Source organism: Aptenodytes patagonicus, chromosome 19 (genome assembly GCF_965638725.1).
Source record: "Aptenodytes patagonicus chromosome 19, bAptPat1.pri.cur, whole genome shotgun sequence".
NCBI classification, from domain to species: domain Eukaryota; kingdom Metazoa; phylum Chordata; class Aves; order Sphenisciformes; family Spheniscidae; genus Aptenodytes; species Aptenodytes patagonicus.
Window position 1 is genome coordinate 2,493,726 of NC_134967.1, and position 22,850 is coordinate 2,516,575.

The 22,850-nt window shown below is 44.4% G+C and overlaps 1 protein-coding gene across 2 annotated transcripts in view; it reads right to left on the reverse strand.

Moving 5' to 3' along the window:
• CAPZB (capping actin protein of muscle Z-line subunit beta) overlaps positions 1-17,721 on the reverse strand; it is a 61,799-nt gene extending 44,078 nt beyond the window's left edge. The window contains exons 1-2 of one of the 2 annotated variants that reach the window (XM_076356031.1): positions 17,612-17,721; positions 984-1,073 (exon numbers count right to left, since the gene is read on the reverse strand). In XM_076356031.1, the coding sequence (XP_076212146.1) occupies positions 984-1,073; positions 17,612-17,614 (93 nt within the window). In that variant the 5' untranslated portion in view covers positions 17,615-17,721. The remainder of the gene's footprint in view (positions 1-983; positions 1,074-17,611) is intronic. The other variant, XM_076356030.1, reaches the window with a different exon arrangement.
• Between the last annotated feature and the right edge of the window lie 5,129 nt (positions 17,722-22,850).

Here is a 22,850-nt window from a genome sequence, read left to right on the forward strand (position 1 = left end):
TCTCACTGCAGATAAGAGGAAGGGTTTAATTGAAAGGTCTAACAGCCCTGTTCCAGCTTCAATGTCCTCTGTCTGCAAATATTTAGAAGCTTAGATCAGAAATAAGCCATATATTTAGACTGGACAATAGAAACAAACTTTCCCAGCTGCCCATATAGTAGGTTCTATATAGATTAAATCCATATTTCAATAATACTTTAAGTTACTCCAGAGGCAACTGTGCCACGCACTGTTTTCGGGGACAGTTGACACTAGCTAGCCTATTATAGCCCAATTGTGCATCACAGGATGTGCAACTAAATCCGATGCAACTAGTAATGAGCACACGCATCCTTCTTAAGTTAGTTTTCTTCATTAGCAGTTTATAGAAGGAAAACAAATGTTTCAGGGACAAGCGGAAAACAGGTATCGGGCACAAGATGGTTGGCCAGGTTTTTTTTTTTTTGGATACTCACTGGACTGCAGAATACCTGATCTAGCATAAATTATAAATAGATTTGGGTGTTCTCCAGAACCCCAGTGTTCTGACATATTCTGTCTCAGTAACGTCTTTGAAGCACGTGCCATAGCACATCCACTGCACCTACTGCACAAGTCGTGTGTCAAACTACAAACAGGCAGGTAGTTTATCAGGAGACGATACACACATACAAGGGCACCCTTCAACCTTGTATAAACTGTTCCAAATTACTTTTACTAAACAGCAGCCTCCGAACTGGTAATGACTTCATCAAGAAAGCTGCTAATGACCCCTCATCCGAAAGCGTGTCTGTGCATACACAGTAGTACCTGTTGGCTTGCCCAAAATAAACATGCAGATTCCTGACATTGCTTGGGCAATCGCTGTATCCTTCAACCTTGCCAAAAGACAAGGAGAGAAACAAATCACCACACCTCCGAGATGCTTCAGAAGATGTTCTTACATACCAGATCTTCATTACATCCAGGACAGCCATTACTTGGTCAGAGCATTCAATACTCACCAAGTCAATGAGGTCACTGAGATTCTTCTCTATCTGCTGCGGAGGCAGACGCCTCATCAAATCCAAGGCACAATCCAGCTGCTGGTCACTCTGCAGAAACAAGAACATCCCTCCGTCACAATATGTACAGGTAATACATCACATTCACACACACGCACACGAACTGCAGTGCTTGCTGAATCCTCTGAAAGAAGAGATACAGTTTCTAGTTCTAAGCAGCAGCATGTTTTGTATTAATACAAATAAATTTCAATAAAGTTTGTACCATTTGATCACGGATTATTGACTTGGTATTGCAAGAAATGTTCTAGACTATGGACGACGCCAATTTAACACCATGCTGTTGATGGAAAGGAGTCTGGTCCTTACCTCACCAAAAACTGTTTCCAACGTTTGTGCAAATGTTTAATGCATTGTTTTTCCACGCTATCTCAAGAATAATCTGGGTTAGGGAACTGAAAGTTCCTTCTCCCGAAGCAGTTTTAACACTTCCTCATTTGTATTGTGCCATTCAGCTTGAGATAACTAGTATCCAAGACAAATTCTGTTCCAACACAGAGCTCGCTCTCCCTCCTTCAGCTTTATCAAAAAACCAGAATGAAACACGCACACAAAGTATGATCCATTATTTCCTTCTTGCTACAAAGCACACACCAAAAGCTGCCTGTATCTGAGAAATCAGGGACTTCAGTTATTTTGAGAAATCACAGCAACATCCTCCAAAGGGCTTATTTCAGCTGGTCTCACATCCAATTCTGACACAAAACAAAACCCAAAACCCAACCCTTAAACTTCACTTCACAGTCAGAAAATGTGCAACAGACATTACCACAGACACCAGATGAGCTGAACCATGTTCTTGACATAACCTTTAGCTCTCCTTCTCGCCAACTGTTTATATAACAGACACTTTCCTGCAAGCCTAACAGTACCCAAAATCTGCACGAGTTACTTTGATCAGCAGGTCACCAGGCAGCTGAAGTATAGCCAGTTTGTTTTCACTGCTTCTTCCCCTCCCTTTTTTCTTTGCGATTTCTAGCTACCCATATACAATGAGCTTAGCTTTAATTTCTCCCTCCTGTGTTCTGCCAAGCTCCAAAAGTTTTATTTAAGAAAGCGTTCAAAATTAAAGCAGTTACATTATCACATTATTCAAGTGGCAGCCCCCAGGTAAGGGAGAAACAGGAAGCAAAGTTTCCTGCAATTAAGCTATACCCCAGCAGTGAGGAAAGGAGGGAGCTCTCAGTTTAGTAGACATCCATTACGAAAGCTGTTCTTAAAAGGTACTAACCATTCACTATCAAAAGATAAATATTTTACAGCCAGCAAGCTAGACAGCCTGGTCTGGGGAGATGATATATTTATTTCTCACCCAGTTCAGGTTATAGGACATAATCTTTGCAAAATATTCCAGCTCTACAGACAGTTAGGCACCAACTCCCATACATCTGCATAGTCTCCTGAAGATCTGAGTCTTTAACCTGAAAAGCAGGACGCGCTGACACCAAGCACAGAAGTTTATGACAGTCACCTGTCGTCACTGAAGGAGGGCGCATGCAAGTAATGTACATACCCCCCCCCCCCCCCCATACTCTTTAAATACTTGGATAACCTGACAAGCAAATCCTTGGCTGAAATGAGTCTGGAGTGAAGTTATTTATCTTGGAAAGCGACCACAAATCAATTGCTGAACGGACTATCATCACATTCATGCACAAAAGCGATGGCCAAGATTTTCAAAACTTTTTACTTATCTTCATTAGAAGTTCAGGGGAAGCGAAAACTACTCGCTTTCTGCTACTAACCTTTCAGGCCCCAGAGAAGGATACTATTTAGATGGCCTACGCCTGCCCAGCTCCAGCAGCCAAGCTCAGGCAGGGGATCTTTCTTACCAAGTATTGTCTTTACCTCCCGCTACCTCTTATGTCAAGGAAGGAAAGCTGGCACATGGTCACAAGGTCATGCTCCTCACTTTGGGATCGTGGGAACAGTTACGGAAGTGCTCCGTCCTCCTCTGCCAGCTGCAATTGTTTAATAGGCAAAAAAGCCTAGGGAAAGATGATGTTAAAAACCACCACTAAAGCTGCAACCCCAGAATAAGTGTTCTACAGTGCGACGATTTTGGAATAAACTACACTGAATGAAGAAGTATCTACATTTGCAGTGTTTTATGGATTAACCAAAAGAACTTGGACTGACCATTTTTATAACAATATATTTAATAACAGCTGTAAAAAGACACGAGCAAGCCTGTTTAAGGCGGAGATTCTTAACGGGGTTCAGACATGGCTGGCGTACATGGCTGTGTGCAACGGAAAAAACAAAAATATCCAAGCACATACTAACAGTGTATTTTTCTGGTATCAAAGAGGTAAAAGCAAGGCTGAGCAGCAGGACTCCTCAGTTTTCTGGCAGAGCATTTAAATAATTAAATGGCTTGCCAGAAGATCTCTTAAAGCACTGAAATAAAGACAGGTTCTGCTGTATTTCTGTCCCTAAATCTGTGGTTATACAGTCACTTTAATCCAGCATAAATCCATGCTGGCACAGTCAAAAAGGCAATACAAAGCACAGAGATTAAAGAGCACAGTGGTACTGGATACATCTGGTATGTCCTACTTCAGAACCGAACAGGTAATTCTACCAGTATCTTTTGTTTCTGGTTCTTTCACTGTAGGTGACATGAGGTTTTAAAAACCAGGTCTGTGGTCAAATACATCCTTTGGTTCCAGACCTCTGCCCCAGCTGGAGTGTCTAGAGTAGCTGTAGGTACTTACATACGAAGAGATAGGAATCACATCCAAGGTATCAAAACCAGCAGCACACGGTTCCCTGATTTTATAGAAGAATGAACGCTCCCAGGGAGTTTACTGCAATTTTGACAGCAGCATGTTATTAGAGGCACTTAAAAATCCCACAAAGCCTTCACACAACCTGTGTAAGAGGAAGGTGTTCTTCGGGAACTTGGGATACGTGTCACCTACTCTATGTGTCTCTCAACTTCACCTGTTCTGGATTTCCATTTGCTTAATTCTCTTTTAACATTGCATACTGAAGCCGTGGTTGCTTAACAGATCTCCAGACAAAACATTTCTACAGAATTCTTGCCTTTAGACATGAAGAGGCTTATAAACCCCTGCTCGCTGAGAAGGTGATTAGACAGGCTGTCTCCCAGTCTGGGCTGCTCTTGAAGCCAAGCTCTTTGAGGTTGCAGGGCTTAATGAGCTTAGTGTTTACTTGATATGAGGCCGTTTTCCACCATTCCTGTTTCATCCAGCACAGAGCTCCTGTGGAGGAGTAGGGAGTTCAGACAGAAATATTAAATGAAGTTTTATTACAGCTCAAGTCACTGAAGGATTTAGAGATCATTGGAATCTCAAAGACTGAAAATATTAGCTTAGATGAAAGCTCCTTAATAAGTTTCCTCCAAAGATGTTTGGCTATCTAGAATCTCCACTTAAGCATCTGCTATAGCGTTCCCATGGTACTACCACAGGGAAAAGTGTTATGAATATGTCTACAGGAGTAGTTATGTTTGTTTAGCTTCCTTTGCCTGCATCTGCTCTTCTCTTCAGTCTTTCAGCTGTACTTAGCGTATTTCCAAAAGAGAAACCCTCTCAGAACAGCCGTAGGTCTCTGGTCATCTAGGCACTCTGTGTTGAGGCTCAAATAAAAACAAATCCTGCTGAAAAAAAGGCAGTTGTATAAATGTGTTGTTGCACAGAGGTACAGTCGTCTACTTTAATTCCATTCATACTGTAAGCAATATTGTTCAAAGGCTGAGTATGCAGAACACACAAAAAAAACCCAGGAAGTTACTATAGGTTTTGTTCAGGAGTTTTGAGGAGGTGTGTTTGTAGATTGTGTAATAAAACAATGTGATTCCACTTTCAGCACTTGAAACAAGGGTGTGCTATGGTCATTGTTATTAATTTTAAGAGCAAGGGACTCTTCTGAGTCATTTGTTTGCAGTTACCATGAAAGGGGATGCAAATTGCAAAAATTAAAACAGGCAAAACACTGAACTTCCTTTTTACTCCCACTCGTTGTGTCCCCTAAACCACACGGTTCCTTAGGATAAGGGGGGGACAGGGCACAGGAAGAGCTGGCATTTGTTAATGGTCCCCTGCCAGGATACCATACGCTGATAACATCGGGCAACAGGAGCTGACCCAAGATTATGCAAACCTGCAAGCAAGCGAACAACTTCTCATGCAGCTGTTACAGTTCACGGCACCCAAATATGCTCTGCCAGACTAAGGTAATAAACAAACCACACCGTATTTGCATTGTATTTTGCACAGAATTGTCACCTGATAAATGAGGTGGTTATAAGCCAAGATGTGTACCCAAAGCCTTTCAAAGATCAGTGTCACTGGCAGAACTGGTAACACTTCACAGAAGCTATGCTTGTTTTCTCTTTTCAATAGACACTAGCAATCTGATGAGTTACTACCTACAAGTATTTTGGACTTCTCTTTTTAAATATCTTTACACATGCCTTTCACTATATACACTTACAGAAATCCACAGGCTTTATTCACAAGTTTTCACAACTCTCTGTTGCTAGTTACCTGAGACTTAACCTATACTCCGGGTTTTAAGAGCGTTTACCCAAACCTGCAGCTCTACCCATTTCAAAGGCTAAGCCATTCCACTTGAAAGGAGGTAAAGATTTCATTTAAAGCTCCCAGCCTTACCGTCAGCAGGAATTTGCTTCTATTTATCACAAAGACCTGCAGATTTAATTCCCTGGTCTTCACAGCTTTGTTCTGATAGCTCCTGCTCATTTGACTATGTTATTGCTGAGCGTAAAGAGTTAGGCAGTTTCTTCAAAAAGAAAACCAGGCTGGTTTCACTTCTGTATTGTATTTCTATATTAACACTACTCTAAGCTAACTCCTGAACCAAGAGAAACCAGCTGAGGTAGTTCAGTGCTACTGCAGCGGTAGCTTCTCCCTGTTTTAGCCCTTTCTGGGAAATAAGCCACTTGGGCCACCAAACCTTTCCCACCAGCAAACCAAATATAACACTTCTACTCAAGGCATGATTGTGCTACCTACCCCCTTTCCCATCTGTGATGCCAGCTGAGAAGAATCGGGTGACCTAAAAATTACTTCTAGTAGTTAGGATTAAGGTAAAAAAGCCACACACGTGTAATAAGAGCATTCATTATTTGGCCCATGCTGCCCGTGCTTGGCCCTGAAATGCCACGGGGGCCTCTTAGGACCCTGCAGCGGGGTTATAACAGATAAAACAAAGGTCTTCGAGCTGCTTCACGCACAAGTTTTGCTCAAGACTGACATCTGAGAAGTTATCCAAATTTAAAGTACAAGCTGGCATCTCAATTTTCAGAGAACAGAAACACAAGAAAACCTGAAGGGACACAAAAAATAGAACATTTGCTCAACTTATGCAATTTGAAGCAATCACACATCAGATCACTTTGGTCGCTGGTCAGTTTACAAGCAAAATATCTTTTCTAATTAATCCAGAAGTACACAACCAGCAAATGACTTTTTTTTCTTCCTTTTATGTTGCAGACATACCCCAGATTGTAAATCATATTATTTCCTGTCAGTTCTCCCAACAGGAATGTCTGACTAATGTTTCAGCTTTGTGGTACTAAACGCTAAATTTTTTTAATTGAAACAGATACACAGCTTCCCCTCCTGCCTGTCATTTTAATCCTTGCCAACTTCCAGAGCTCAAAAGGCAGAAGACTCTCTTTTCAAATTACACAATAGGATAGTATTACCGCTAGAAGCTTTAGCAAAGGGTTGAATTATTGTAACCCCCATGTAATAAAAAGTACAGTAGTATGTTAAGTCGCAGGATTCCCTTCTTGGCTGTCAGCATTCACTTTTTAGGATATTAGATGGGAAGGGGAATAACTCTGTACGATCTATGAATCCCAGACAAGTTCTGCACTCATGACATTTCCATCAGCTGCACATATTCCTTGCAGTCTGTTTTTCTACATTATTTTTCCCTTGACTATTAACCCTCTTCTAGCAGATCCTATCTAAAACCATTTATAATGTACTTACAAATCACAGCTTCCTGACAGCAAGGTGTACAAGTGGGAGAAACAGCGATAGAATATTTGAGAAACAATCAAAGGTAATAAAAGCTGAAGATACACTATGCCGTGGACAATTATAAAAGAACTGGTCAAAGGTTACTAAAAGAACATGACACTCATGCAGGCTACATTCTCCTTCTCTCGAACTACTTCTAGCTTTGTCTTCTCTGGTTAGGAGGTGATCCAGTGGCTTTTATTATCTCGGACACTTATGACCATGTCATATGTTTAGTAACATGTTTAGTTCAATTTGCAGTGGTCACATTACCGCTGTGGTCAAGACCAAACAGACCGACCAATTGCTGGGAGCACTTATTCCATGAATTACAAGTGAGAAGGATTAGAGATTAAAATAAAAGCAAGAAGTGATGGATCGGAAGATTTTGGCAGAAGCTGCTGTACTTGGTCTCCTGCAGCTGCCCTGTAACCGGTATTTACTTACAGAGCAATTGTACAAGTCACGTCACAGCTTTTGAGACAGCAAATCCTTCTCGGAGATGTTCTCCTGCAGAACATTCTTTCTTTTATTCTTCTCTGCTCTGACTTTTAAAACAATTGAGCACGCTTTGCAGAAGTAGTACTAGCCCCAATTAATGACTGAAAACATTGACCAGCTTTTATTCTACATTGGTCCAGAAATTTAATGCACACTAACTTCAGAAAGACAAGTGCTCATGAGGAATCTCTTCTTTAAAGAGGTTCTACAGGAAAGAGTAACTTACACGTCTGCTCCAAAGACTCACACGGAGAACCAAAATAATCTACGGGAAGGAGAGCAAATGAGGCAGCTTAAGTTTCATTGCCACCAGCATGCTAATGACATCGGATACTTCTCACCATTTCAGACTGACAGCACAACTATGGCAAGTCCCAGACAGATTAAAGGAGTGGCAGTGGTCTTCTAGGAGCAACTACCAAAGAGATCTCCTCCTCCATTCAAGCTCCTTGAGCACCTCGAAGCTTGCGATCAGTGTTTTGCCAAATCCTTGTTTGTTGCTTTACCTTTAGGCAGATGCTTTCAAGCATCCTTTCAGTCACACTTTGCGTTTGACTTTGCTTCATCATTCTTACCTCCAAATCAGGTAAGCATTGTTCACTGTTCATGGGACATTACCCAACATCCTAGCTCAACTCTAGAAACACTTACCAAGTGGATTATAATGCACCAAAGGCATTTCCGTTCCTTAGTTTCTAAATAAACCAGAGCCACTTGCATTACTTTATTAAGAAGCTCAATCTTAAGGAACAACTATTTGTCAAGCCGTTTTATATCTATTGAGAAAAAAATAACAACCCCTGATCGTATGGTGGAGGCCACTTGACTGTAATTCACGATGTGCTTTAGAAGTAAGAACTCAGCATCTCCTGGAGCGTGTTCTGCAGCTAGCTTACACTCCTCATAGCTGTTTTTTGACTAGATGCATTTCAGTTCCTGTTAGCACATCTACAGAGGTGTACAGTACACAGTGAAAAAAAGCAATGTTTGCTCAGCGCCTCCTTCCCAGCAAGGCCGTATTTGAAGATGGTAGATACTTGCATCTACTTTCAAAACTAATTTAACATCTATCGCCTTAGCTGATACCAAGTCCAACGCAAGTCTCTGTTGCCTGTCCAGTGAACAGAGCCACCGTGTACAAACAGAAGAGCAGGATGGACCAGCAACAAGGCTTTCTGGGAACAGGGTATTCATCTTGACCTTTTGCCATGATCACTAATGATTTCTGCACCAGCGTTTGTCTTCTGGATAACAGAAACAATGTTTTGTTTATTAAACTTGTCATTGAACATGACAGTGTAATTTACTAGCTTTCATCTGGTGCCAAGAATTCCTGTGAAGCATAAAGTTTGCAAAAAGTCATTTCCCAATAAATCATGGCATCAAGTGAATATGCGATCTGTTAGCCCCACATGAAAGAGTAAAATGGGGACAGAAGTAAAATAGCTACATAGAAAAGTTGCACAGATTGCAAAACAGCATCACTAACTTTTAATAAATGGGATTAAAGTCACTGAAGTTGACTGTAGAGCTGATCATCTATTCCAATTAACATGAAGAGATTTAATTAGGCTAATGTTACTGCACAACAGGGTTTTTCGCCATTTAAAAGTCTGGATTTAACACAAAATAACATTTTCTTTGTCAGATCTATGTAGAGAGGAAATCTTAGCTAAACAAAATGAAAAAAAAACCCAACCCTGACACAGCACTGACATAAGAGAACTTGTCCCGATTTTTCAAGCACTTCATAAGGAAGGTTGTAATGTCTGCCTAAGAGTTTCACTATCAGAACAGATGTTGGCTTGAGCACACGTATGCACGTACCCCTAAAAGACAGACATCCAGACAGAGGCAGCTTTACTGACAGTGTAACCATCCAGTATTACTTAACGCATCAAGTAACTTCGGATGCCCCTCGATACTTCCTTGCGACTCAGTTCAGCACTATACTGCAATCATTTTCTATAGGTTCACAAATACTTTGGCATATACTAAGGTGGTGTGCAGGCAAGTAAGCCTTGCTTTCTAAAAACTGTGAAGCTACCTCCTAACCACCCTCCTTCCCCCATGGGCTCTCTCACACTGACTCACACCAACCAAAGGATTACTGCAGAGCGGCCAGTGAAGTTTTCGCAGCCCATGCAACAGGAAATGGTTCACAGGATCTTCTTCCTGACCTTGTCAGCCCTTGCGCAAAAACTCCCGTTACCTCTGCAAGATCCTTTGTACAGCTCAGCTTCGACCCTGCAGATGTATCCCAAATTACTGACCAGTACTCTCTCATCCCCATCCTCCCACCTCATTACTTCGTTCTTTCTCTGTAAACCTACTAACAACTGGCTAACTAGGTTAGTTCAGTCTTCGAAATAAGCTAATACAGTAGGTCTGTGTTGGTTCATAAGTCTGATGACCTGTTTTTCACAGTCATATTGCCTTCTTGCCTTCCACTCAAATATTACTGAGGAAGCGCCCAAATCAGTCTCCAGAGAAGGACCGCTTAATTTTCACGGGGGTCAAATCTTTTTTTTTTTAAATTGAAACCATAACTACTACAAATGCAACAGCTCTTGAGATTCAACACTGCCATTTGTCATCCTGAACATCCGCAAACGTATTGTTTGCGATGCTTTCGTTTAATCCTGTTAATGCTGGATGATCTTTTCAAAATGCTCTTTTATTCTACGTGCTGCTTGTTTCATGTTCGAGTCAGCCTGGTCACGAAAGTATCGGAAGAGGAACTGCTCAATTCAAATGGAGAATTTTTTTCTTGCAGAAACAGCCAAGTTTGGCAAGTCGGTGCTGGCCTGACAAATCCAGGTTCTCCTTTCAGTCAACTGCAACCTAGATTTTTTCGTATGAGAAGTTATTTACACCAAAAACATTTGAGAAAGTGCACATTATTACAGCAGCAGGGAGGCATATACTCCTCTTATCACCAAGGTGACAACACACACAGACATGCTTACTGAAAGCATAACTAACGCAAACATTCAACATCACCAACTCAGTATAATGCTTCACGCCAGCCTGTTCGTAGAGCCCCCGTCACCCCAGGTAAGCTGCCGCCACGCTCACAGCTGCCCAGTTTAATATACAAACTCAGCACTTTCCAGCGTCCTGAAGTCTAGCAGCCAGGGTTGTAAATTCACGAGATAACTCTGGCAAGTAATCGGATGCCTGGCAAGGCAGAGAGGAGAGACAGAGAGGTTATCTAATTAGTCCTCATCCCTGAATGTTCTCCGATTGCCTAAAAGGTCAAAAAAGTAGGTTAATATGCCTTTCGTTTGTGTCTAGCAAGATGTACCTTGCTGACTACACTGCAAAGCTTGCAAGAGAGTTCACTTTCACCCAAGGGATTCAGTGCTAAGGATTTCAAATTTTAAACTAGGAAGCTAATGGTTTGCCTATATTTAGGCCATAAGAATATCACATCTCCATCTAACAAGATATTCATGCTCCCTGGAATTCCTTCCTGTGCTGTAATTCCCAGGCTTGCCTATTCTTTCAGTCTTTTTATGCTTTCTCGCCATTTCTGAACATGTCTGACCTACCCTCAAGTCAGAACTGCAGTCAGACAACGTGCGATCTAACAATACATACAAGTTCTGCAAAACTTTTAATAAATTTAAGTAGTAGAGACAGTTTATGCAGGAGCAGTGCTTCACATAACAGGCACGCGCCAGTTTCAATCCATGTTAGATTTCTCCTTCAATTTAATACAAAGGTAATACTTATTCCATTTGGCCAGTTTTCACCTTACCAAGCTCTGAAATAGCTCTGCCTGTACTAATGGCTACGTGAAAGCTGTATTTGACCATCCAGTGGGGCACTGTCAACACTGAGCCAAGATCACGCCTGTTCTTAGCGTTACATCCAAAACTCTCCGCAGTGACCCCTAAATATGCACAGCGACAGGACTCAGTGGATAAATACAGCTATTAGCTGCTGCAGTCAGCATAATGCACCTGATATTTTACCTCATTCCTCCATTTCACGGCTCTCTCCTCCCTTGAAGTAACTCGCCAAAAGACCCATCTCTTGTTTCTTGAGCCCGTCTCAAATTGCAAGCACAGGCTATCAGCCAGGCAGCAATCACCTTACCTAGCAGCAAGCTTTTTTTAAATCCTGGTATTTACCAAAGCAAAAATAACTGGGGAAGGCAGGTAACAGGACATCACTTTCAAACTCAGCAGTTTGTCTAATGGAAAAGATAGGAAGTATCACCTGAAGAAATGCAAAGAAAATTCCCTGAGAGAATAGAGAGTATTTTATTTATGGTGGCTTTGATTGGTGGCTTAAGGCAACCACTAAGCTTATGTCTTCAATGCAGTCTCAACCCTTTTTCCTTCTGCACAAAATCCTCTTACTTAAGCACCGTTTTCAGTCTTGTTTCAGCTGATACTGCTAAAATTGTTAGATCCTGGGTTCTGCTTTCACCCAGGCTGGTAACCCTCCCACTTTGCAACAAGGACGTGATTGAAATTCCAAGTCAATGCACCAGGAAAGAACTCGGCTCCGCTTTCTGTAACAAAAAGACATGGAGGACATCCTCTTCATACTCAGGGAAACAGCACCAGCAAGGACATGCTCTGCGGCACGGCTGCAAACACTTCGAGTAATGTCTCACGGGTTGAAACTGAGAGTCAGGACTCCTAAGCCAACCCTGCACTGCAAAATAACACAGCCTATGCTGATGAAATACCAACTAGTAAGGTTTAATTTGCATATAGCAGGAATAAAGTAGGTAATTTATGAGAAGGGCAGCCAGGTAAGTCAAGTGCGTGCAAATACATTTTGTAATTCTTCAGCCCACCTTGGAAGCAGCGGCACGAAGAGCACGAGCTCAAAGCACGCTGCTCATTTTCCTTCTAAACCCTAGAAGGGGAAGGTAGGGCAAAAGAACGGCACCAGATAAAACAAGAAAATTAATCTTACTGGTTGGTGCCAAGGCTCAGGCCACCACTCTGAGAAAACACAGCACAAGATATTATCTAATGCAACTAAAGCAATTCTAAATAGAAGCCTATTTTGGGCACAAGTAAGAAATAGATCCTGTTTTCGATTCCTCACTCAAAACTTCATTGTATCTTAAAAACCCAGAAAAAGGACAGGGTTGCCACTGCATTTAGCGTTACCCAGACAGCACCTGTTCTGGAAAATTACAACATTTTCATTAGGAAACAAGCAAAGCAGCTTCCTCAAGTACACTGCATTTTCTTCCCATAATAAATCCCCTCAGCTCAACTAACAGGGAAATGTCTTTTAAAACTTGCTCAGCCAGCATTTACCCTCGTGCCCCATAAAGGAAATTTCAAAAGCAAACGTCTCATCTACCACACACGCAAGAGCTCAAACTTCCCAAGACAACCCATTTGGAAGCATCTGTCCCCATCCTGCTTCAGGACGTAAGACCACATAAGTGAATTTTGGCCACTTGATCAGGTCCAGGTGATGGGAGTCCAGTATTACTCGGCTCAAGTAAGCCACAATAGCTTAACGTTCTCCAAATGCATTGCACATTTCAGTTACAGTTCCGAGGCATCCACTCATAGTATTTGGTCAATCCTCACATTAACAAACACCTCATTCGTGGACTGTTAAGTACTTAAGAAGGCATTACAGAAAAGATGAAGAAAAAAATCAGTTTATACTCCAGCTTAAAGTGGCCACACACTTCCAGTGCACTGGCCTGAATTCTTGATCATTACGTTCAAGCTAGAGAAGCTTTTTAATTAACACAACCTATCAGCACACAAACCTTGGGCTAAAGCCCAGCTAGAGAGAGTAGGAAGCTTGGGAAAGGCTTATGTCCTTCAGATGTATTAACTGCTCCTTCACACCACAGAGGTTTCATCCATAAAGAAAATTCAAATTTGAAGTCCCCTGTGTTTAAGCGAAGGGATTTTCGTGCTTTGGACCTTGTGCATTAAGGAGACAAAGATTTGGTTGAGGCTTTTTAAACTCTTCAGGACTCCTAGCATAAATCAATGGGAAAGTGGGAAATTATAATGCACAGTGACTGAATAAGAATATGAATAAAACCAGAAGATCAACATCATTTTGAGCATCTTTTACTTCTGCAATCGTGTCTTTTGTCTGAAGAAAGAAAAAAAAAAAGGCCTTAAACATCCCGTTGTATTAAAGCGGGGTAAAAAAATGGGGCTTAGCATAGACCTAAACTCCCACTTTACGCTGCCTGTACAGGCATCTTTCAGAATTTCACGCTTCTCCAGTAAAACTGCTCTCTCTCTTCAGCAGACGCTGAAACGTATTCAGTTTTATTTCAACTTGAGGTGGCACTACTACGATGTGTACCAGCTCAAGGGGGGAAAAAAACCAAACAACAAAACAAAACACCTCTCTACAAGTTTACTTAGCAGAGTAAGGAGCCGTTTGGACTTGACCAAACATCCCTCCAAAGGGCAGGCAGGAGAATAAACACTGGCACCATCACTCCCCATCCAAGTCTTCAGAAGTATCCACCTACCCAAAGCCAAACTGGACGATCACGCAGCACCGGTGAGTGCTGCAGGATCATGCGCAGCCCCCGAGTTAATCAGCTATCCTTCGCGCATGGAAGTCAACTGATGGACAGCATAGCGGACAACTGTGGAAGTAGAAATTGAACAGGGCAGCAACGTTTCTTACCAAAGAGAGGGATTTCTCTACTCAACTACAGTAATAAAGACTGAAAACAGTAATTCAGAAGAGTTGAACTGCACTTTCATTTTGTTCTACTCCCCGATGCCAACTAGTAAGATATCAGCATATATATTTACCATATGAGGAAATCCCGTTTGAACAACTTCAGCTTGACAACATTTTTCCTTCACTAATAAACCACAAGATTAAGCATCACTGCCATGGCAGTATTCCCTATCCCAACGATATCCTCTAACTTGATTATTTTGGGAATTTGCCTTTTAAGATAACATTTAGCTAAGCTCATATACTTGGCTAATAAAACATGGACTCTGCAAAATAGCTTAAGTCAGCATTTCTCAGAATGCACAAGGTGCAAAGGACTTGCTGTGGACATTGAAAACCTACCCTGAGCTCTCACGCTATATGGAAGGGTTTCAAAAGTGACATGATCAGTTTAGAAGAGAGACGGGCTCGGTGTTGAAGCAGCTGGAGAAGCGCTACCTTTAGTTGTGCAGTTTCACAAATCATTTAATATCGTTTTGGTAGCAGCTGCGCAAAACCAAGTTATTTATCAAGCAGCAATGTGCTTGCCCAAGACAAACAGCCCCTACCTTGCAATATTAGTTACTCCGAACAGCACGCGAGGTTTATGTATCGAGTGTCAGTGTCGCATCACGCACCCTTGGCTGTGCTTTAAGTGCTTTTTAGCTGCCTCACAAATTCTAAACGGATGATGTGCAGCCAGCGCTACACTAGACAGTTTGAATTTATGGTTGATTAAATTATAAATTTTGCTAAAATCGTCCGCCTTTTCCTGGAGAGTTGCATAGCAGAAGAGATACTTGCTAACATGATCAGGACAGTTTACGTAACCTGGAAGGGAAGATTTTTATGTTTACAAAGAGTAACTGGATTCCATCCACTCGTAACCCACAATTCCAGAAATCTCAGCAGATCCACTCTCCCAAGTCCTGCTTTGCCCTGAACAGCACATTCAGTTTATTTTTAGCACAAGAGACTGCATCTATCCAGGCAGTTTTCAACCTTCATGTGTTGGCCTGCCCTGTTTCGCCGAGCACCTGACTGAAATGCGGACGCACTTCTGAATTCTCACTTAAGCTCACCAGGAGCAATTCAGACTTGAGATGGCGAAGAGGAGACAAAGGTTCCCATCTGTCTGCTCTACACGGATATCGGTAACCCCACGGTACCAAGAAGGTGTTTGGCCTAATATCCCGCACCATACCAGCTTCTCCCAGCTGTCGTGAAACTTGCTGTTGCCCTCAAAGGGCCGTTTCAGCATTTCAGTGCTCCTTTTGGGTACTGTGTTTTCATAGCCACTAAAATGAAAGATCCTGGAAGTACTCTAAACACTGGGTTTGCACTTCAGTTGAAATTGGACACACCATCTGCATAACGTTAAGGTAACTGTAAGAGTCACTGAAGTTTTAAAACATCACCTCTCCTGCAGACAAGATCAGTGATTTGTCTTGCACGCTCCTACTGGACTTAGATAAACCACGCTTAAGTTGCCACATTCTTTGAGTGGGTCTTCGGATGTGCACGCAGCCACCACGATATATGAATAACAGAGCGGCTGCCGCAGGTTCACCCCTGAAGTCCACCCAACATCAGAGACTAGCACATAGCGTTGGAAGTTCTGATCAAATTTCTCCTACGCCCAGCGGTCTCCATGACTAAACACGAAAAAATCAGAAGACAGCACAAGCTTGTAACACTCAGGAAGTTTCTAAAGGATTTGTCTTCTACCTCCTCCAAAAGACTGATATAGTTACATTCAAACCCTGACTGGATTCGTCTTATAGCATGCTTTCGTATCCCCTTAAAAGAAGCCGGTATCACCATTGTTATTTTACATGAAGCCTACTTGTTTTCCTTGAATTCTTTTCCTGGGAGGATTTTTGCCATGGCAGAAGTTAGGATAGTTTGTCGGAATCCTGATTTCAAATTCTACAGTCAGGTCTCACACACACAGACTTCAGCATCTTAAACTAAGATACACAACTGAAATAAGATGCTCCATCCTGTCACCCCCCACAGTCAGAAGTCAGGTACAGCACCTCGTTTGTTCAAACGAGAACAGAGGAGCAGAACCTTGATCTTAACCGTTCTTCACCTTTCACCAGAAACTAAAGATCTTTATCCCGCATAATACAGGTGGCAGGATCACCGCGATCGTCAGCTCTGACGAGAAAACACAAGGTATTGCCTCTGAAATTCTTACGGTTGAAGGTAAGAAGTAAAGGATTACACTTGCTCGCTTAACCAGCCTTTATATTGCTATACAGCCAGGCAGCGGGTTGTTTCTTTTTTAAATCTAAATACATTTGAACATCCTTAAATCGTCATGTTGGAAAACCTGAATTACAAATTCCCAGACAGTATGAAGTATCTCAGGGACTCCGTACAAGTGATCACATCCACGGGGGTTACGTTGCCTTAAACAGGCTCCGCAAAAGCACACGTCCATCCAGGCAGAGCCGGGAGCAGACCAGGGCCTGGGCCAGTTCCCATTCTCCTCGCTGCGTTTGTTCAGAGCTGATGAAACCTGCCCCCCTTTACACACGGTGCCAAAATAAAACTGAAAGGGCTTGTGACCTGGACTACTCCATTCAGCAAACACACAGCAAGACGGAGATTATTTTACATGACTGAAGAAAACTAGAGGTTCTCCTCAAAAACCAGAAAGTTCTCATCCACGCAGAAGAGCAGCACCCACCGCTGCGACTGTTACCTGCTCTGACTGCGCTTGGTTTTCCTGTATCGGGCAGATTCCATTAGATCTTGGCACACCTTAGCGAACAAGCCCAGCTTCCAGAGGAAGCGCCAGACCACGGGTGATCACTTGGGGTTTATGAACAGCAGCAGCAGCAGCAGCAGCAGCAGCAGCGCGGGCCCCCATCGCTCCTAGACGCTGCCGCTGCTGCGTTCGTTCACTCGCTCCATTTACAACCGCGTCCAGCGGGAACATTCGCCGGCCCAGGCGGAAGCATTCCCCCTGTGAACACCGCCCCAGGCATCAGGCCCGGGGACCTGGAAGCAGCTGGACAGCAGAGCAGCCGGGCGGGCCTGGACGCCCCGCGCCCCCGGGCCCTGCGGAGCCCCGGGCAGAGCCCCCCCGCCCCCGCCGCCAGCACCGGGCCAGGCCACCCCTCTCCTCTCCCCTGGCGGCACCGCCTCGGGCCCTCCCTCACCGTCGCCCCGGGGAGCCCAGGCGAGGCCCACCCGCTCCGCCGTCCCCCTGCGCGGCGACCGCGGGGGTGGGCGGCGAGGGAGCCGCCGGGGCGCGGCACCGGAGGGATGGGAGGGGGCGGCACCGCCGGGTAGAGCGGGGAGGGGGAGCGGGCAGCGGCGAGGGGCCGCCCCCCTCGCCCTTACCATGGCGGCTCGGCGGGGCTGCGCTGGGCGGTAGCAACGGCGGCGCCTCCCGGTCCCGTCCGGTCTCCCTCCGAGGCAGGCCGCGGCCCTTCCACTTCCGCCGTTGCCTAGGAGTGAACATCCGGGTCAGCGCCGCGCCGCCCCGCCCCCTCACCGCCGCCTCGCCAATCAGGGCGCGGCTCGCCGGCCATCGCCAAGTATGGAGCGCGGCGCGCGAACGGGGCGGGGAGGGGCAGGAGGGAGGAGCGGGAAGGACCATTCCCCCCGCCCCGGGGGGGGGGGGGGGAAGAGGGCGGAGCGGCGGGACCCCGCGAGGGAGCAGCACCACGGGCACTACCAACTCCAGCGCGGGGGTGAGCCGCAAGGAGGACGGCCAACCAGAGGCGGGGGGGCGGGGCCGGGGGCGGGGCCCGCGGCAGGGCGGGCCAGCCGCTCGGCCCCCGCGGCGCCGGCCGGCAGTTCGGCCCCGGCTGCTGCGCGGAGCGGCGCCTCCCTCCCCGGGCGCCTTTTAAACGCTTAAACGGCCCCTCGGGTTAAGGGGGAAAAAAAAAAACCACACCAGTACGAGGCAGGCAGTTAGCACGGGAAACGTCGGCCCGAGCTGGTGACGTTTGGGCAACGCCATCAGCGCTGAAAGCGGGACTTGGCAGAGGGGACTGATGGAGCACGGTTACTGGTGCTGCCTGTAACGCGTCCGCTGCTCCAGCGCTAAAGCCACGGGGAAAACCAGCCAGCGGGTTAAGGCCAGGGTTAATTAATTTGAAAAGCAAGTGCGGAGCCTCCTCTGGAAGCGCAGCCTTTGATTCGGCGAAGCGTGTAGGTACCTGCTGGAAGCTCAGCAGATGCTTACCTGTTCTGATGACTTCAGGGCTCAGGCAGCCGCGATACGGATCTCCAAACGCGAGACAGAAACCAGCAAAGCGGGGTGTACGCGCAAATAAAAGTTCTGCTTTTCTCAGACTGTCCCAGGAAGAAACCAGTTCCTTTCCCCCTAACGTACTAACTCACATTTCGGTGATCTCGGGTAAAACCGATCCCGATTGCAGAGTTGAGACTCGCGCTTCTCAACGTGGGCCCGTGCATTTAAGAGCTGCAACTTGCCCAGCTGCCCCAGGGGAGCATCTGATTCATTATGTGACAACACTTTTCCCTCTGCAGCTTTTTTGGAACAATTATTTGGCCCGAGTTTTGGTGCCAGGATCCCGAGAACCCTCCACTGGTGCTCCCTGGCTCCTGCACTGCAGACCTGGCCCTCGCGAGCCAAAAGCCCTTTTGTTACTCCGTTTACTTTCCTCAGTTTGCTGTAGAAACTGGAAATGCTGACGAGGGGAGTCCCGCACCGCTCCGTTCTTCCCTTGGATGTAACACTGCGGTACATCCTTCCGGCAGGAGACGAGCAAGGCCAAGCTCTGACGTCTCACTCGGACATCATCGCAGATGTTTGTGGCTCGACTCTAAATTGTCCTAGGTATCAGACACCAAACGGGACCTTCCGAGAGAGAACGACTCTGCTCGTTTAACTTAACGGGGCAAACCAGCCCTGGCTTTCAGTTTGAAAAGAAGCAGCTCGATTTCCAGGGAAGTGAACTGCTTGGACGTGCATCCCGTTACAATAGCTAGCACAGAGGCACAACCCTTAAACATGAATTTGCACGACAAACGACCGCATGCAGACGTAACAGCTATCACTGCTTACACGAATTAGAAGATCAAAGCTGTCCTGTGTGTTGATGACTTCTGACAGTCTGCTGTCACCCATTGTGCTACATCAGCCTTTACCCGCTTTTTTCCATTCCTCTGTTGCCATTTTTAAACCCTTGGCGTTTTCAGTGATGAACCCGGGAAGCAAAGGATAGAAAACAGTAGAACGATCTCAAGAAAAACAGGAGCTATATTACTTCACAGAAAAACAAAAGCACATAAAACTCCATCAATAACCCACTACCAAATAAACCCTAAGGAGGGAAAGGCTCTTGCCATGTCTAGTAGAGGCCACATGACCTCAGAAGGCATCTCCTCCTCTCCAGCCTCCGAATTGAATTTGCTGCCACTACTAGTCAGCCTAACCCCCCTTACACCCGGCTTGTAAGACGCAGCAATCCGAAGTGGCTTCTGTTTTGCAGTCCCCAGATCCTTCAAGCCCTTCTGTTCCCCCAGAGGTGCCCACCGGCAGCAATTCAGAAAAGCCAGCCCGTTCACTGCACAGGGCAAATCATTCATCCATTTTACGGGGGCCCACACATCTGATGTTCGTGTTTTCCTTGGGGCAGGGTCCGGGAGGACAGGATTGATGCATTTGAAAATGCACGTTCTGAATTTCACTATTTTTCCTCACAAAACTCATGCAAAGTAGTCAATGACTACTGTACATTCAGTAGCTTTTATAGTTACAAATAGAAACTGTTTCTAGCTGCTTGCTGAAGAAGCAGAGCAACAGCAGAATTATGCAGCCCAGTATATTTTAAACAATTTGAGGTCCAAATGAATGTCGGGGCCAAGAGGATGTTTTTCTTAGCGGAAGAAATACGAGCATCCTGGATTTTGTTTTTCTGCTAATAGGTATAAAGAAGAATAAACAGCTGCTTTTTGTTTTCCCAAAAATATTTGCATTAAGCAGATTCCTTTTGCAATTGATGTAACATCTTTTCAAATGAGGACCAGCTGCTTGCTTTGCTTGTTTATAGCAGGACATGCTTAAGGGAATTATTTTTTGTTTGTTTATTAAGATGTAGGACCAGACTCTCCCTGGTAGGCTGCAACTTGCAGCGTGGAGTGGATCTCGGCAGGCAGAAGGCTCCGCGTATGTAACGACGGTTGCAGTCATCCCGCCTTCTGTTGCGGTTCGTGGAGGGCTTGACACCAAATACAGCTAATTTGGAGCCATTCGATAAAGCTGAGTGCTGCGAGGTGGCATTACCTGCGCTGCAGGCATTGCCCCCGCCTCCTGGCATGGCATCGCCCACCTAAACAGAAAAGAGCGTGCTCAAAAGGCCTCCTGTCAGGCGTTACGCGTCTTTAAAATGAGGGTCTGTAAACAAAGGAAGCAAGCAATGATGTCAGTTGATGGCTTAACGGCCCTACAACATCAGATTCATGTGCAATTAATAACAGGGCTTTTGATGTTGCAATCGGCAACTATAAAATACATGTGCTTTCCCTGTACGTTTGATTATATTCAAGGAAGCAAAAGGATAAATACTTATTAGCATTGCAAAGTACTTTTCACGTTTAGCCAGAACTTCAGAAAGCATCTGTGGTCCAACACGATGTGTTTTTTATTTTAGCTTCATACACGCATGGTGAAATGCTATTTAATTTGTTTATTCCAGTGTTTAGCCAGGACCAAGGGTGACTGTGAGAACACGCTTAGAAACAAGGTCTTAGAGAAAACTTCCATGCTTCGCTGAATATTCATTTTTCTATTAAAGAAAAAGACATCTTGAGCTTTTTTTAGGTCAGATTGCCCATTTTCTTTCATGTCAAGCTTGTGGCACTTGAAAGATATGTAAACTTTTATTAGGGATTCTCATAAATTTCATTTACTGCTGCAAGAGTCTTCCAGCAATGGTAAAGTTTAGCTTGCTGGGTTTTATTAGTCAGAGTCAGTAAACCCGCAGCATCACTTGATTTGAGGCTGAAAACCGAGCATTTCTTGGAAACTAGTGTAGGAAAAAGGTACCTACACAACCCAGCATCTTGGAATTCCATATTCAAGCCACAGATAGTTCTCACTATGGAGATCTTCGTACACACTGCCAAAATAGCACACAAACCATTAAAAAAGCCTCCCTCCCGTTCCAATTCCAAAGCAACTTTGCTGAGGGTACTCTTGGAATATAAAGGGTTTAAGAGTTTCCCCCTTCACTGCGGGAAGTGATGAGTAAATCAAAATACCGTGTTTAATGAAAAACAACATATTGCCCATTTAGCGTGAGGTTTGAGGCGTTCCCCCTCCCTAGAAAGAATGTTAAAACCAGACTTTTTTTCTACTTCATCGGCACCCAAGCAGATCTGCTCGTTTGATTAATGTAAAGGACAATAAACCTAGCAGCCTAAGATGTCCATATACTGGCCCAAAATGAGACATTCTACTACCAGTGCAGCACTGTCACAGTAACAGCAGAGAAATTAAAGGTTACACATCACTCAAGCACACATATCGCTAGAGGCATGAGGTTTTTCTGGCTTTGACCATTTTCTTATAACTGTTTTGCCCAAATAGGTAAGACCAAGTCATGTCCCATATCCCTCTTCCGCAGACTGAGAGCAGACTTAGCCACTCAGCTGAAGCCAACATGCACAGAGAGGGGATTTAGCAGTCACGTTAAAAAGTCACATCTCTGTAATCTGGGTCCATATCTTAGACATAGAAGAATTATTTTTTTTTTTTTTCCACATATCAAATAACACCCTCATTCACTAATAACAATTGCTTTATTTCAGTCCAAAAGTACCTGCCCACATTTTGAGAGCACCGTGTCTGGACATGCCTTGGAGTTGTTTGCAGCCACGCTGTTTTCACGTGTCCCACAGATTTCAACCCAATTGTATTCCACAAAATGTTTAATACAAGATGGACAAATGTGACCGAGACGTATCTGAAATCCCACCTCAAGAAACCCAGCAATGCTTGTTCAGAAAAGGACTATGAGGCTTTTTTTTAAATACCCGTCCAGAATAGTGGACTGCAGGACTACTGGGGATCGCTAGTTTTCCAGCGCGTTCCGCTTAGTTGCGTACCCTAGGATGCTGTTTATTTCTGTGCTTGCGACTGCTCTTTTGACTTTATATTTTAAGCACAGAAAGCTTGATAGACAGGAGCTTTCAGAAATGTCCTTAGCCTGAGCAAAGAGAGTACCGACAACATTCTTGTCAAACTTGGTCATTAACTGTAGTAATAATGTCTGCAGCCTGTCATTAAAAAAGAATCAAGGAGAAGCTGATTAAATGCACCAGAAGGAAACAATTCCATTCCCTTACTTTTTCCTTGACACGTTGCACTTCATTTGAAGCTTGCTAATATACCAGCCAAAAGAATTGTAAGGGCCTGGATTCTTTCTTAATACAATAGTCATGGTTCACTAGTTAGAATCTGTATAGAATTAGCCAGTGACATGGATGAATGGAAAAACATACTTAAAGAGATGAAAAATAGCACTCTTTCGCAGGCTCATTCATTAGGAAACCTCTATCAATACAGTGCATTAGTCCTTTTCCTATTTCTACTACTGGACTAAAA